We start from the raw sequence: 14,478 nt of genomic DNA on the forward strand, positions 1-14,478 counted from the left end.
TTATCACAGTGCCATCCGTTTTGTTACTAAAGCACCTTATACCACCCACCACTGCGACCTTTATGCTCTAGTCGGCTGGCCCTCGCTACATATTCATCGCCAGACCCACTGGCTCCAGGTCATCTACAAGTCCATGCTAGGTAAAGCTCCGCCTTATCTCAGTTCACTGGTCACGATGGCAACACCCACCCATAGCACGCGCTCCAGCAGGTGTATCTCACTGATCATCCCTAAAGCCAACACCTCATTTGGCCGCCTTTCGTTCCAGTTCTATGCTGCCTGTGACTGGAACAAATTGCAAAAATCGCTGAAGTTGGAGACTTTTATCTCCCTCACCAACTTCAAACATCTGCTATCTGAGCAGCTAACCGATCGCTGCAGCTGTACATAGTCTATCGGTAAATAGCCCACCCAATTTTTTACCTACCTCTTCCCCATACTGTTTATATTTATTTACTTTTCTGCTCTTTTGCACACCAATATCTCTACTTGTACATGACCATCTGATCATTTATCACTCCAGTGTTAATCTGCAAAATTGTAATTACTCGCCTACCTCCTCATGCCTTTTGCACACAATGTATATAGACTCTCTTTTTTGTTCTTTTTTTTCTACTGTGTTATTGACTTGTTAATTGTTTACTCCATGTGTAACTCTGTGTTGTTGTCTGTTCGCACTGCTATGCTTTATCTTGGCCAGGTCGCAGTTGCAAATGAGAACTTGTTCAACTAGCCTACCTGGTTAAATAAAGGTGAAATAAAATAAATACAAATAAATAAATGAGTTCCCATTGGATGTTGGGCTGCTCATTTGACCTGAAATATTGATCTAAATTCATTATTGTCAAAAGTACCTCCCATCTGGTTTCTCAAGCATGAAATGAGCCACTGGTTGAATTGTGCTCTGGCTGACGGAAGAATGAATTGGTGCACCTCCTGTGAAATTCAACTTGTTTTTGTCTCCCCTTGGTGGTGATGTGTTGCAGGATCGCAGTACATTATAGGTGAGTGTGCAATTCTCAGCAGTAGTTGCCTTGTCCAATTAACTATCACATAGTTGTGTATAGATTTGCCCACTCATTGTGATCATAAATCATATTACTGAATATTTTCCATAAATATCTCAGGAGTAAGGGTGAAAGATCGGTTAGTCAATGCTGAAGTTGCATATTGGAAGGTCCATATTTAAGGGATGGTTTTTATTCTTGTTTAAAGTGCAAGACAAAAAGGTTATTATTAGTCATCACACATTGTTAACACATAAAACACTTATTGTGTCTATTGAATTATTTGGCCACTGATTCCCAAGCACAGGGGTAGTCAATAAAGTACAGAGGTTATCCTTTTCTGACCCTTAGTTTGGTGGCAGTTCCTTGGGGGTATAAGTATGTGACACAGGGGTTCAATGACTTGCTCAGACCAAATTACCACCATAGAATTAAGAATTATAACTCACTTTAGATTCACACTTTCTGTTCCATTAAATATCAAGGCTGTGCAGTCCCACAGACACTAGTCTCGCGCATCTGTGTCCAATAGCCTGGGGACGAAGTTACAAACACGTTTTTTAAAGCTAGAGACTTGCTTTTGCAGCTTGCTCTTCACAATTCCTAGCACAACATTGTGTGTAGTAGTGTCTTAATGCTTCCCTTGCTCTGTGTCTAGGTGTTGCTGTGCTGCCCTCAGGGTGTCCTGTAGGTCTTTATGCTGGGCCAGGGAGCAGGCCTCCTCCAGCTTGGCCCAGCGGTAGTCCTGGTGCTCCTTCGACAACGTGACGGCCATCTTGGGGTCCCTCAGCTCCGCGAGCCAGTACAGAACCGTCTTGGGTCGCCCTCTCACCTCGTAGCACAGCTCCTGGAGAAAGCCATCCACCACCTGCAGATGCTCCTCACGCAGCCCTGCTTCTTCCTGCGTCTCCCTCAGAGCGGTGGTGAGATCATCCTCCCCAGGGTCCACGTGGCCTAGAGACCAGCACAGGGTTGTGTTCATTATGCACCAAACAAAAGAAAACAGACAAACAGGGAGGGACTTCCTGGCCTTGATCAATCAGAACCTTTTTGTTTTCTGTTGCAAAATGTTTTGCTACAGTGTGCCCTAATGACATAACAAAAGGTATTTGTGTGTTTCACGATTTGGTATGGGACCAAAGATAGTGCAAGCTAGAATAGAGCATGTATTCTACACCTTATTCTGCACATTAGAGAACATGTGTCACAAAACATGACATGTTGATTTTCATACTCCAGCTCTGTTTTAACAGGTGTAATGTAATGTCATACTTATAAAACTCACAAGGGGACGATTGACAGTAGGCTACACCTCAAGTAAAGTGTTAGCTACTAAAATATGTAGCCTGCTGTCAATAGACCCTTATGACCCCCATAAGAGTGATATTATGCCTGTTATTTATAACAGGCCGAAAGGGTATGAACACTAATATGCCACTGATATGCACCATACCTTTGGGTGGGGTCCAGTGGTGCTTGCCATATGAAGTCTGTAGGAGGAGGTACTCAATGTTGTCAGGGAGAGGTGAAGACTGTGCCAGCCGACGAAACACAATGAATCCACACGCACGCAAGGCCATCACCTGCTGAAGCACAGAAATAGTGAAGACCTTCACGTTTCCCACATTTTTACAGCCTTATTCTAAAATGGATTAAATTGTTTTTCCCCCTCATTAATCTACACACAATACCCCCAATGACAAAGAAAAAACAGGTTTTTAGAAATGTTTGCAAATATATATATATATATATATATATATATATATATATATATATATATATATATATATATATATATATACATACACATACATACAGTGCCTTGCGAAAGTATTCGGCCCCCTTGAACTTTGCGACCTTTTGCCACATTTCAGGCTTCAAACATAAAGATATAAAACTGTATTTTTTTGTGAAGAATCAACAACAAGTGGGACACAATCATGAAGTGGAACGACATTTATTGGATATTTCAAACTTTTTTAACAAATCAAAAACTGAAAAATTGGGCGTGCAAAATTATTCAGCCCCTTTACTTTCAGTGCAGCAAACTCTCTCCAGAAGTTCAGTGAGGATCTCTGAATGATCCAATGTTGACCTAAATGACTAATGATGATAAATACAATCCACCTGTGTGTAATCAAGTCTCCGTATAAATGCACCTGCACTGTGATAGTCTCAGAGGTCCGTTAAAAGCGCAGAGAGCATCATGAAGAACAAGGAACACACCAGGCAGGTCCGAGATACTGTTGTGAAGAAGTTTAAAGCCAGATTTGGATACAAAAAGATTTCCCAAGCTTTAAACATCCCAAGGAGCACTGTGCAAGCGATAATATTGAAATGGAAGGAGTATCAGACCACTGCAAATCTACCAAGACCTGGCCGTCCCTCTAAACTTTCAGCTCATACAAGGAGAAGACTGATCAGAGATGCAGCCAAGAGGCCCATGATCACTCTGGATGAACTGCAGAGATCTACAGCTGAGGTGGGAGACTCTGTTCATAGGACAACAATCAGTCGTATATTGCACAAATCTGGCCTTTATGGAAGAGTGGCAAGAAGAAAGCCATTTCTTAAAGATATCCATAAAAAGTGTTGTTTAAAGTTTGCCACAAGCCACCTGGGAGACACACCAAACATGTGGAAGAAGGTGCTCTGGTCAGATGAAGCCAAAATTGAATTTTTTGGCAACAATGCAAAACGTTATGTTTGGCATAAAAGCAACACAGCTGAACACACCATCCCCACTGTCAAACATGGTGGTGGCAGCATCATGGTTTGGGCCTGCTTTTCTTCAGCAGGGACAGGGAAGATGGTTAAAATTGATGGGAAGATGGATGGAGCCAAATACAGGACCATTCTGGAAGAAAACCTGGTGGAGTCTGCAAAAGACCTGAGACTGGGACGGAGATTTGTCTTCCAACAAGAGAATGATCCAAAACATAAAGCAAAATCTACAATGGAATGGTTCAAAAATAAACATATCCAGGTGTTAGAATGGCCAAATCAAAGTCCAGACCTGAATCCAATCGAGAATCTGTGGAAAGAACTGTGGAAAGCTCTCCATCCAACCTCACTGAGCTCGAGCTGTTTTGCAAGGAGGAATGGGAAAAAATTTCAGTCTCTCGATGTGCAAAACTGATAGAGACATACCCCAAGCGACTTACAGCTGTAATCGCAGCAAAAGGTGGCGCTACAAAGTATTAACTTAAGGGGGCTGAATAATTTTGCACGCCCAATTTTTCAGTTTTTGATTTGTTAAAAAAGTTTGAAATATCCAATAAATGTCGTAACACATGATTGTGTCCCACTTGTTGTTGATTTTTCACAAAAAAATACAGTTTTATATCTTTATGTTTGAAGCCTGAAATGTGGCGAAAGGTCGCAAAGTTCAAGGGGGCCGAATACTTTCGCAAGGCACTGTATATATATATATATATATATATTATATATAAAAAAACATTTTCAGACCTTTTACTCAGTACTTTGTTGAAGCACATTTGGCAGCGATTACAGCCTCAATTCTTCTTCTTCTATGACGCTACAAGCTTGGCACACCTGTAGTTGGGGAGGTCCTCCCATTTTTCTCTGCAGATCTTCTCAAGCTGTAGGTTGGATGGGGAGCGTCGCTGCACAGCTATTTTCAGGTCTCTCCAGAGATGTTCGATCAAGCTCAAGTCCGAGCTCTGGCTTGGCCACTCAAGGTCATTCCGAGACTTGGCCAGAAGCCGCTCCTACATTGTCTTGGCTGTGTGCTTAGGGTCGTTGTCCTGTTGGAAGGAGAACCTTCACCCCAGTCTGAGGTCCTGAACACTCTAGAACAAGTTTTCATCAAGGACCTCTCTGTACTTTGCTCTGTTCATCTTTCCCTCGATCCTGACTAGTCTCCCACCACCGCCATGCTTCACCGTAGGGATTGTATTGCCCAGGTGACAAGCAGTGCCTGGTTTCCTCCAGATGTGATGCTTGGCATTCAGGCCAAAGAGTTCAATATTGGTTTTGTCAGACCAGAGAATCTTGTTTCTCATGGTCTGAGTCCTTTCGGTGCCTGTTGGCAAACTCCAAGTGGGAAGTCATGTGCTTTTTGCTGAGGAGTGGCTTCTGTCTGGCCACACTACCATAAAGGCCTGATTGGTGAAGTGCTGCAGAGATGGTTGTCCTTCTGGAAGGTTCTCCCATCTCCACAGAGACTCTGGAGCTGTCAGTGTGACCATCGGGTTCTTGGTCACCTCCCTGACCAAGGCCCTTCTCCCCTGATACTCAGTTTGGCCGGGTGGCCAGCTCTCGGAAGAGCCTTGGTGGTTACAAACTTCTTCCATTTAAGAATGATGGAGCCCACTGCAGACATTTTTTGGTACCCTACCCCAGATCTGTGCCTGGACACAATCCTGTCTCAGTGCTCTACGGACAATTCCTTCGACCTCATGGCTTGGTTTTTGCTCTGACATGCACTGTCAACTGTGGGACCTTATATAGACAGGTGTGTGCCTTGCCACAGGTGGACTACAATCAAGTTGTAGAAATATCAAGGATGATCAATGGAAACAGGATGCACCTGAGCTCAATTTAGAGTCTCATAGCAAAGGGTCTGAATACTTATGTAAATAAGGAATTTATTTGTTATTTTTAAATACATTTGCTAAAATTTCTAAAAACCTGTTATTATTGGGTATTGTGTGTAGATTGGTGAGGAAAAACAATAATTCAATGCATTTTAGAATATGGCTGTAGCGTAACAAAATCAGGAAAAAGTGAAGGGGTCTGAATACTTTCCGAATGCACTGTACATTCACAAATGCATTTATGATCACTCAAACATTAACTCCATGATGACTTACTTCATGACACTCCAATAATTTTGTTATTTAACAATTAAGGCAGGCTGTACTAGGCCTAATAGAGCGCACATTGATTTGAAAGACTGTGTTGTTGAACCATTGGCTACTGAAACTAGCCTATGAGTTCGTGGTTACTGTACATACAGTAGCCTCTCTAAAATGCAGCAAGCTATATAACTACATTTACAGGATTTTAGCAATGCCCCCAAATAAACATAGACAACGCAAGACAATAATTCCACATCGCCTCGCCATAACCGTAAACTGTTAACGCTGAATGCGGAACACTAGCGTTAGCATGACATGTTCTCTTGTCGCTGGGAAAATTGAATTTTGCCTATTGCTCGCTAGCTTGGTCTCACACTAGTCTACCATGTTTCTGAAATAAGTTATATCATTCACTACACTAACTTACTGTGAGATTACTCAAGTTACATCAGAAATACTTGTAACAAGCGCGGTTGTTGATGAACATTTTTTGATTTCAGACACTCTTGAACGTAGCTTTCCTTATTCTAATTTCGCGTTCCCATTGGCTGAATAGTTCATGCTATTTCTAGGACGCCCCTACCTCTACACATCTTACCTTAACCAAATTAAATGGGAACTTCAATGGGGGCAGGGATGTCCCAACTCGAGGATAGCGTGAAAGTAGGCTGAATGTCCAAAGATACTTTTGAGGAAATGGGAAACTGCATTGATTACTATTAACGCACATTGACGACGCATGGGCAACGTACACAATGGGCCGCGCGTTGCATTTTGGGCGATTTGGGGACAAGGGGAGCATTCCTTCAAGGCGTGAATGGTAGTCCATTGGGCGCTAGCTCAAAAACCAAACATTAGCATGAATTTTGTGAACAAGAAGCACAACATTACAAATATTTTCAGAGATGTGAGATGATTAACTTGTTCGCTGTAATATCGCATAGCTTTGGAATCGTGACATTACATATTGTAACGACCCTGGGTTTATAAGCGCGGAAATCGACACTGCCGCTCGAGCATGCTTTTGCGGCACAGTCGAAAGCGCGCCGGACCTCGGGCTAGAAGGTCGAGGGTTCGAGACCTGCTCCCTGCCTGTTTCATTACAGTATTTTCGAGGAAAAAGGGCATGTTATCATTTTGTTGGATAAAAAAAATAAGAAATAAACTTAATTAACAACAACAAAAATGACAGCGCATATCTCAAAGATAACATTGTGATAGTTAAGATGTTATTTGTATTATGAAATATTTAGCAGGCTATCACGGAATGCAATGACTGATAACAATTAATCAATTTACTAAATAATACTGATAACATTCGATGTATTCAAAAAATGGTCTTACATCAAACATTCTAGTCTGTCTGTGCGAATATCCACCTTGTGTTAGAGATTTTTTTAAACAACGTGCCCACTTGAGAGAGTGAGATGGGTAGATATGACCAACGGAAATGGGCCGGTGGGACAAGATAACGACATGGTACCTCCTTATTAGACCAGGCCACTGGGTGCATCTAAAATTAGTTCATTACAACTTCAGTAAGAGAGGTTGTAATGAAAAGAAAACACTATATGACATAATAAAATAAAAAAATGGAAATGTGTTTTTACTTTATTAAAGAGAAAAGGGAGTAGAGAGTAAGGGGGGAGAGGAGGAGGGGTCGTTTTTTAAATTTAAACAATCTTGTTTTAAAAATAAAATGCATCTTCTATGGGTCAAACGATTATGGGCCTGAATACTTCAGAAAGTATTCACACCCCTTAACTTGGATTTAATAGCATTTTTTGTTGTCAACAATCACAAAATACTCTGTAGTCAAAGTGGAATAAATATATATATGACATTTTTTATTTATGTAAAATAGAATCACCTTTGGCAGCGATTACAGCTGTGAGTCTTTCTGGGTAACCTAGATTGTACAATATTTGTCCATTGTTTTTAACAAAATGATTCCATCTCTGTCAAGTTGATTGTTGATCAACCTGGCCTGGCCATCAAGCCTGGCCATACATTGTAAAGCTGATTTAAGTCAAAACTGTAACTAGGCCACTCAGGAACATTCAATGTAGTCTTGCTAAGCAACTCCAGTGCATATTTGGACTTGTGTTTTAGGTAATTGTCCTGCTGAAAGTTGAATTTGTCTCCCAGTGTCTGTTGGAAAGCAGACTGAACCCAGTTTTCCTCTAACCCTTACAAAAAAGTCCTACAGGAATCCTGTAGAATATATATACTGCAGGAATAGGAAGTCCTGCAGGATACCGCACAGTATTTTTGTAAGGACTGAACCCAGTTTTCCTCTAACCCTTACAAAAAAGTCCTACAGGAATCCTGCAGAATATATATACTGCAAGAATAAGAAGTCCTGCAGGACATCGCACAGGACTTTTGGGGCCACTTTCCTATTGGACAATCCCTGCAGGATCCTGTAGGAATCATGCCGGTAGTCCTTCAGGAATACAATCCTGCAAGATTTCTGTAGGACTTTTTTGTAAGGAAGGATTTTGCATGTGCTTAGCTCTATTCCGTTTATTTTTATCCTAAAAAACTCCCTAGTCCTTGCCGATGACAAGCATACCAATCACCATTGGCCTCATGGTGAAATCCCTGAGCTGTTTCCTTCCTCTCCGGCAACTGAGTTAGGAAGGATGCCCGTATCTTTGTAGTGACACGGTGTACTGATACACCATCCAAAGTGTAATTAATAACTGCACCATGCTCAAAAGGATATTCAATGTCTGTTTTTTTTAAGCATCTACAAATAGGTGCCCTTCTTTGCGAACCATTGAAAACCTCACTGGTCTTTGTGGTGGAATCTGTGCTTGAAATTCATTGCTCGACTGAGGGACCTTACATATAATTGTATGTGTGGGCTACAGAGATGGGGAAGTCGTTTTAAAATCATGTTAAACACTATTAGTGCACACAGAGTGAGTCCATACAACCTATTATGTGACTTGTTAAGCACGTTTTTACTTCTGAACTTATTAAGACTTGCCATAACATAAGGGTAGAATATTTATTCTATTAAGTAGAATACTTATTCAGCTTTTAATATTTAATTAATTTGTAAACATTATGCGGTATTGAGTGTAGATCAGTGACACAAAATCTCAATTTAATACATTTTAAATTCACAACAAAATGTGGAAAAAGTCAAGGGGTGTTAATACATTCTGAAGACACTATAAATAGGCCTATATTATTTAGAATGCATCAGGCGATTAATATTTTTGCAACATGAAATATGCAGCTTACTATATGGCGTGGTTTTGCCAGAGGGTGTTGGACATGTGGCACAGACTCCTGCTGCTCTCACTATTTATGTACTCTCAGAAATGACTCAACTTGAACTTGAATATGCTCATTATTCCGCTCTGTTATACATCAAATACTTAAGGGTCAGATTCCATCAAGTAGCCATGAGAGATTTTCTACACTGTCACTTAAATTATATGGACATACTCACAGACACAACATATTAGTCACAAAGTCATCACTTTGTAATTCATGTTTTAAAGATGTGAGAAATCAAATACTTTATGTATTGCATCTGCCTTTTAGGCCAAAGCATTTTGTTAGTGTTTATATACTCACCATTAAATATTGAACTTTTTTTTAAACTCTGTTAGGACAGTTGAAAGCTATGCTAAAAATCTCACATGTCATTCTACAATATGTAAGCAGTGTTTGCAATATCAGCATATCCATGGAGGAGAGGGAAGAAAGACAAGAGCCTGCAACAGGTTTGCACTTTGTGGGCAAGAAGGAGGACCTGATAAAAGCCAAGCGGTCGTTCAGGACCGTGGAGGGCCGGGACATACTTGTGCTCTATCACCAGGAGACATTCTACGCTCTGGACTTCCACTGCTACCGTAGAGTAACTGTTCCTTCATGTGCCTGAGTACCAGATCTGTTTGTGCATCCATTACCAACTCCTTTGTCTTTAACCCCCTATACATGGGCTAACATACATCCTTTGTCCTCATCTTGTCCCCATTATGATTGTGCTTACATTTTTAGACAAGTGTAGACGATTAAAAGATGCATAATGATCTAATTGTGATCAGATCTTCCAGTCTACCTCTAGAGGTAGTCAGGGACTCATTGTATCTGGATATTTTACAAGTGTAAAAAGATATACAATGGGGCAAAAAAGTATTTAGTCAGCCACCAATTGTGCAAGTTCTCCCACTTAAAAAGATGAGAGAGGCCTGTCATTTTCATCATAGGTACACTTCAACTATGACAGACAAAATGAGAAGAAATCCAGAAAATCCAGAAAATCACATTGTAGGATTTTTCATGAATTTATTTGCAAATTATGGTGGAAAATAAGTATTTGGTCAATAACAAAAGCTTATCTCAATACTTTGTTATATACCCTTTGTTGGCAATGACAGAGGTCAACCGTTTTCTGTAAGTCTTCACAAGGTTTTCACACACTGTTTCTGGTATTTTGGCCCATTCCTCCATGCAGATCTCCTCTAGAGCAGTGATGTTTTGGGCCTGTTGCTGGGCAACATGGACTTTTAACTCCCTCCAAAGATTTTCTATGGGGTTGAGATCTGGAGACTGGCTAGGCCACTCCAGGACCTTGAAATGCTTCTTACGAAGCCACTCCTTCGTTGCCCGGGCGGTGTGTTTGGGATCATTGTCATGCTGAAAGACCCAGCCACGTTTCATCTTCAATGCCCTTGCTGATGGAAGGAGATTTTCACTCAAAATCTCACGATACATGGCCCCATTCAATCTTTCCTTTCCACGGATCAGTCGTCCTGGTCCCTTTGCAGAAAAACAGCCCCAAAGCATGATGTTTCCACCCCCATGCTTCACAGTAGGTATGGTGTTCTTTGGATGCAACTCAGCATTCTTTGTCTTCCAAACACGACGAGTTGAGTTTTTACCAAAAAGTCTGACCATATGACATTCTCCCAATCTTCTTCTGGATCATCCAAATGCTCTCTAGCAAACTTCAGACGGGCCTGGACATGTACTGGCTTAAGCAGGGAGACATGTCTGGCACTGCAGGATTTGAGTCCCTGGCGGCGTAGTGTGTTACTGATGGTAGGCTTTGTTACTTTGGTCCCAGCTCTCTGCAGGTCATTCACTAGGTCCCCCTGTGTGGTTCTGGGATTTTTGCTCACCGTTCTTGTGATCATTTTGACCCCACGGGGTGAGATCTTGCGCGGAGCCCCAGATCGAGGGAGATTATCAGTGGTCTTGTATGTCTTCCATTTCCTAATAATTGCTCCCACAGTTGATTTCTTCAAACCAAGCTGCTTACCTATTGCAGATTCAGTCTTCCCAGCCTGGTGCAGGTCTACAATTTTGTTTCTGGTGTCCTTTGACAGCTCTTTGGTCTTGGCCATAGGAGTGTGACTGTTTGAGGTTGTGGACAGGTGTCTTTTATACTGATAACAAGTTCAAACAGGTACCATTAATACAGGTAACGAGTGGAGGACAGAGGAGCCTCTTAAAGAATAAGTTACAAGTCTGTGAGAGCCAGAAATCTTGCTTGTTTGTAGGTGACCAAATACTTATTTTCCACCATCATTTGCAAATAAATTCATTAAAAATCCTACAATGTGATTTTCTGGATTTTTTTCCCTCATTTTGTCTGTCATAGTTGAAGTGTACCTATGATGAAAATTACAGGCCTCTCTCATCTTTTTAAGTGGGAAAACTTGCACAATTGGTGGCTGACTAAATACTTTTTTGCCCCACTGTAGATGGTCAAATCATTTAAATCATCATTATACCGCCATGGAAAATCATTAACAGGTGTGACCGTTGACTTATGGCATCAATCATTGTTTTAAAATAAATATATTCACTTTTTTACATTTTAATATTTCTTATTGAATGTTTAAAACACATATATACATAATATACTTGCAGTGAAGCAGCTCAACAACTACATCACATTAGTCATCTAACAGACTCCCATCCAGAGTGACACACCGAAGCAACCAGGGTCAATGACCTGCTCAAGGGCACGTCGACAGATCTCCCACAAGGTCAAAAAACGGGGACCTGAACCAGCGATCCATCAGCCACCGGCCCAAGCTCCCAACCGCCAGCCCTCCAAGATTCCCCACACAGTTCCTCAAGAGCTGCCTCTCAACCATTCGAGACCCCCCCCCCAAAAAAAGAAAATATATTTTTAAACAATTATTCCATTCCATTCCCCACCCCCAAGACCCCCCCTCCCCCCAAATGCACCAACAACCAACAAAATGAACAAAATAGAAAAAAAAGACAGACAAAGGAAAACAAAAAACAATGCAAAAAAACAACAAAGACATCAAGGACAACATAAATCATAACAGCAAGGCCAACTGAATATGTTAGAGTGCATGTATGTCACTATTTACCTGTGTGTGTCAGTGTATGTGCACATGTGTGCATTTGAATGAGAGTGTGTGTATATGCATGTGTACGAACACATAAGCCTCAGGCAAACCAGCATTAGCTTTAAAAACACTGCCCCTCAGTGTCATTCAAACATACCTTTTGTTATGTTATATTTTGACTTAATTTTTAAAATATTTTTATCTTGGACTGTCATTCTCCACTTCAACTTGTCTCCAATTCCACATCCTGATCATATCACAAAAAACACATACTGTGCAAGGTGTTAACAGGGTTTTGTTTGGTGTGACAACGATATCGGAGTTGGGCAAGACAGCAAACAGATCTGTGACTCGAGCTAGCTTTGAAGATGCATTCTGCATGATCTTCAGTGGCTGTTATATATGTCAAAAGTGGTATCAATCAGGGCCTCCAGGAAACCCATGAGGCGGCGCATAATTGGCCCAGCGTTGTCCGGGTTAGGGGAGGGTTTGGGCAGCCGGGATTTCCTTGTCCCATCGTGCTCTAGCTACTCCTTGTAGTGGGCCGGGCGCATGCAAGCTGAGTGCAGTCGTCAGGTGTTTCTTCCGACACATTTGTGCGGCTGGCTTCCAAGGTTAAGCAAGCAATGTGTTAAGAAGCAGTGCGGCTTGACAGGGTCGTGTTTCGGAGGACGCAAGGCTCTCGACTTTCGCCTCACCCGAGTCTGTACGGGAGTTGCAGCAATGAGATAAGACACTAACTACCAATTGGATATCACGAAATTGGGGAGAAAAAGGGGTTAAAAATAAATAAATAATAATAAAGTGCTATTAATCTACTGTAATTACCACCACGGTGGTAGATTTACGTCACTATCTATGGGACATTTTACCACACAACATCGGTATGGTTACAATGCCATAAACTGTTTGCTTATTCTGCAATACTCTGATTTCTCCTCTTTGGACAGATGCTGGAGTGCCATTGCAAAATGGAGACATAGAGGTAAATGACCTAGTATTGTAATCTATTTAATCTTTGTTGTAATCAATATCTCGGGTGCCACCTACAGTCGTGGTGCCCTTGAGCAAGGCACACAAACCCCAAACTGCTCCAGGGTTGCTGTGTGTGCCTGTGTCTGTGTCGGTGTTTGTGTCGTGTGCCGTGTTTTTAACAGTGTCATCAAAGAAATAATTGGTTTCTATCGTAAATAAATATAACATTCATGCATATCTTTCACATTTTCAGTTTGCTCCTTTATTCATGCACCTTGGTTGGAAACAAGGTACTAGTGACCAGAGGAGGCTGGTGGGAGGAGCTATAGGAAGACTGTCTCATTATAATGGCTGGAATTGAATGAATGGAAAGGAGTCAAACATGTGGTTTCAATATGTTTGATACTGTTCTATTAATTCCATTCCAGACATTACACGTGTCCTGTTTTATCGAGTCTGATTACTTCCAGGGAGAGAAGGGCAAAGTAGGGAGAGAGAGCATGGAGGCCGAAGATGCCACTAAGAAATCTAAGGCCACAACCTCCTGATGGACTGATTGGCCTCATGTCAATAGTCTAAAGTTACTTCCTCTCCTCGCTTTCTCATCTGCACTGATCTGAAGGGAAGGTGAAAGAGGTAAGGAGGCAAGGACATGATGCCACATCAAACTATTAATATACAGTTGGGGGTTTTCCTGAAGTTTACTTGTATTCAAATGGGGATGAAGTATTTATGGCAACCTCGACCTTTGACATTTGATTCATGTCCAGATGCGTAAGTGGCAAATCAGATCACGACATAAAACTTCTGAAGGCAGGATTTGACTGAACTAAAAACGAATGTCTCTGTCCTTAATGTGTGGAGTAGGGGGTTATGTTTTGTTTGTTGAACATTTGACTTGTAGCTCCTTCTCAAGTTGGATGAGTTAAGTCTACCAGGAAACACAGGAGGTTGGTGACACCTTAATTGGGGAGGGCAGGCTCGTAATAATGGCTGGAGCGGTTTCCATGTGTTTGATGCCATTCCATTTGCTCTGTTCCAGCCATTATCACGAGCCTGCCCTCCCCAATTAAGGTGCCACCAACTTCCTGTGTTTCCGGGTAGACTTAACTCATCCAACTTGAGAAGGAGCTACAAGTCAAATGTGAATTATTATTTGTATTTCATTATCAAATGTCCATTATTATTTATATGTATTAAGGATCCCCATTAGTTCCTGCCAAGGCAGCACTACTCTTCCTGGGGTCCAGCAAAATAAGGCAGTTATACAATTTTAAAAACATTACAATACATTCACAGATTTCACAACACACTGTGTGC

At 41.4% G+C, this 14,478-nt stretch overlaps 2 protein-coding genes across 6 annotated transcripts; one reads left to right on the plus strand and one right to left on the minus strand.

The window, feature by feature from the left end:
* Nucleotides 1-1,184: 1,184 nt before the first annotated feature.
* LOC139414429 (nudix (nucleoside diphosphate linked moiety X)-type motif 2) lies at nt 1,185-7,248 on the minus strand. Of its 5 annotated transcripts, none has more exons than XM_071162343.1 (3): nt 7,175-7,248; nt 2,461-2,590; nt 1,185-1,961 (listed from the first exon to the last, which is right to left on the minus strand). In XM_071162343.1, the coding sequence occupies exons 1-3, from the start codon at nt 7,181-7,183 to the stop codon at nt 1,639-1,641; spliced, it is 462 nt and encodes a 153-aa protein (XP_071018444.1). In that variant the 5' UTR covers nt 7,184-7,248; the 3' UTR covers nt 1,185-1,638. The 5 variants fall into 5 exon arrangements, with proteins under 5 accessions (XP_071018444.1, XP_071018443.1, XP_071018441.1 ...); XM_071162342.1 differs by having other exon boundaries at nt 2,461-2,593; nt 7,175-7,211; XM_071162340.1 differs by lacking the exon at nt 7,175-7,248 and adding an exon at nt 6,429-6,583 and having other exon boundaries at nt 2,461-2,593.
* Nucleotides 7,249-9,473: 2,225 nt separating this feature from the next.
* Nucleotides 9,474-13,706, plus strand: LOC139412672 (Rieske domain-containing protein-like). Its single transcript, XM_071159333.1, has 3 exons — nt 9,474-9,702; nt 13,134-13,168; nt 13,587-13,706. Exons 1-3 carry the CDS (start codon nt 9,474-9,476, stop codon nt 13,704-13,706), a joined length of 384 nt encoding a protein of 127 aa, XP_071015434.1.
* Nucleotides 13,707-14,478: the final 772 nt, after the last annotated feature.

This window comes from Oncorhynchus clarkii, chromosome 7, assembly GCF_045791955.1.
Source record: "Oncorhynchus clarkii lewisi isolate Uvic-CL-2024 chromosome 7, UVic_Ocla_1.0, whole genome shotgun sequence".
Lineage (NCBI taxonomy): Eukaryota > Metazoa > Chordata > Actinopteri > Salmoniformes > Salmonidae > Oncorhynchus > Oncorhynchus clarkii.

Excerpts from the sequence above, each read along its gene's own strand:
- LOC139414429 (XM_071162340.1), bottom strand. The coding sequence starts at position 6,560 with ATGTGCGTTAATAGTAATCAATGCAGTTTCCCATTTCCTCAAAAGTAT. Across the intron at positions 2,594-6,428 it reads TCCCATTTAATTTGGTTAAG|CAGGTGATGGCCTTGCGTGC; the intron begins GTAAGATGTGTA and ends TCTGTGCTTCAG. Across the intron at positions 1,962-2,460 it reads CCACTGGACCCCACCCAAAG|GCCACGTGGACCCTGGGGAG; the intron begins GTATGGTGCATA and ends GCTGGTCTCTAG.
- LOC139412672 (XM_071159333.1), top strand. The coding sequence starts at position 9,474 with ATGCTAAAAATCTCACATGTCATTCTACAATATGTAAGCAGTGTTTGC. Across the intron at positions 9,703-13,133 it reads TCTGGACTTCCACTGCTACC|ATGCTGGAGTGCCATTGCAA; the intron begins GTAGAGTAACTG and ends CTCTTTGGACAG. Across the intron at positions 13,169-13,586 it reads TGCAAAATGGAGACATAGAG|ACATTACACGTGTCCTGTTT; the intron begins GTAAATGACCTA and ends ATTCCATTCCAG.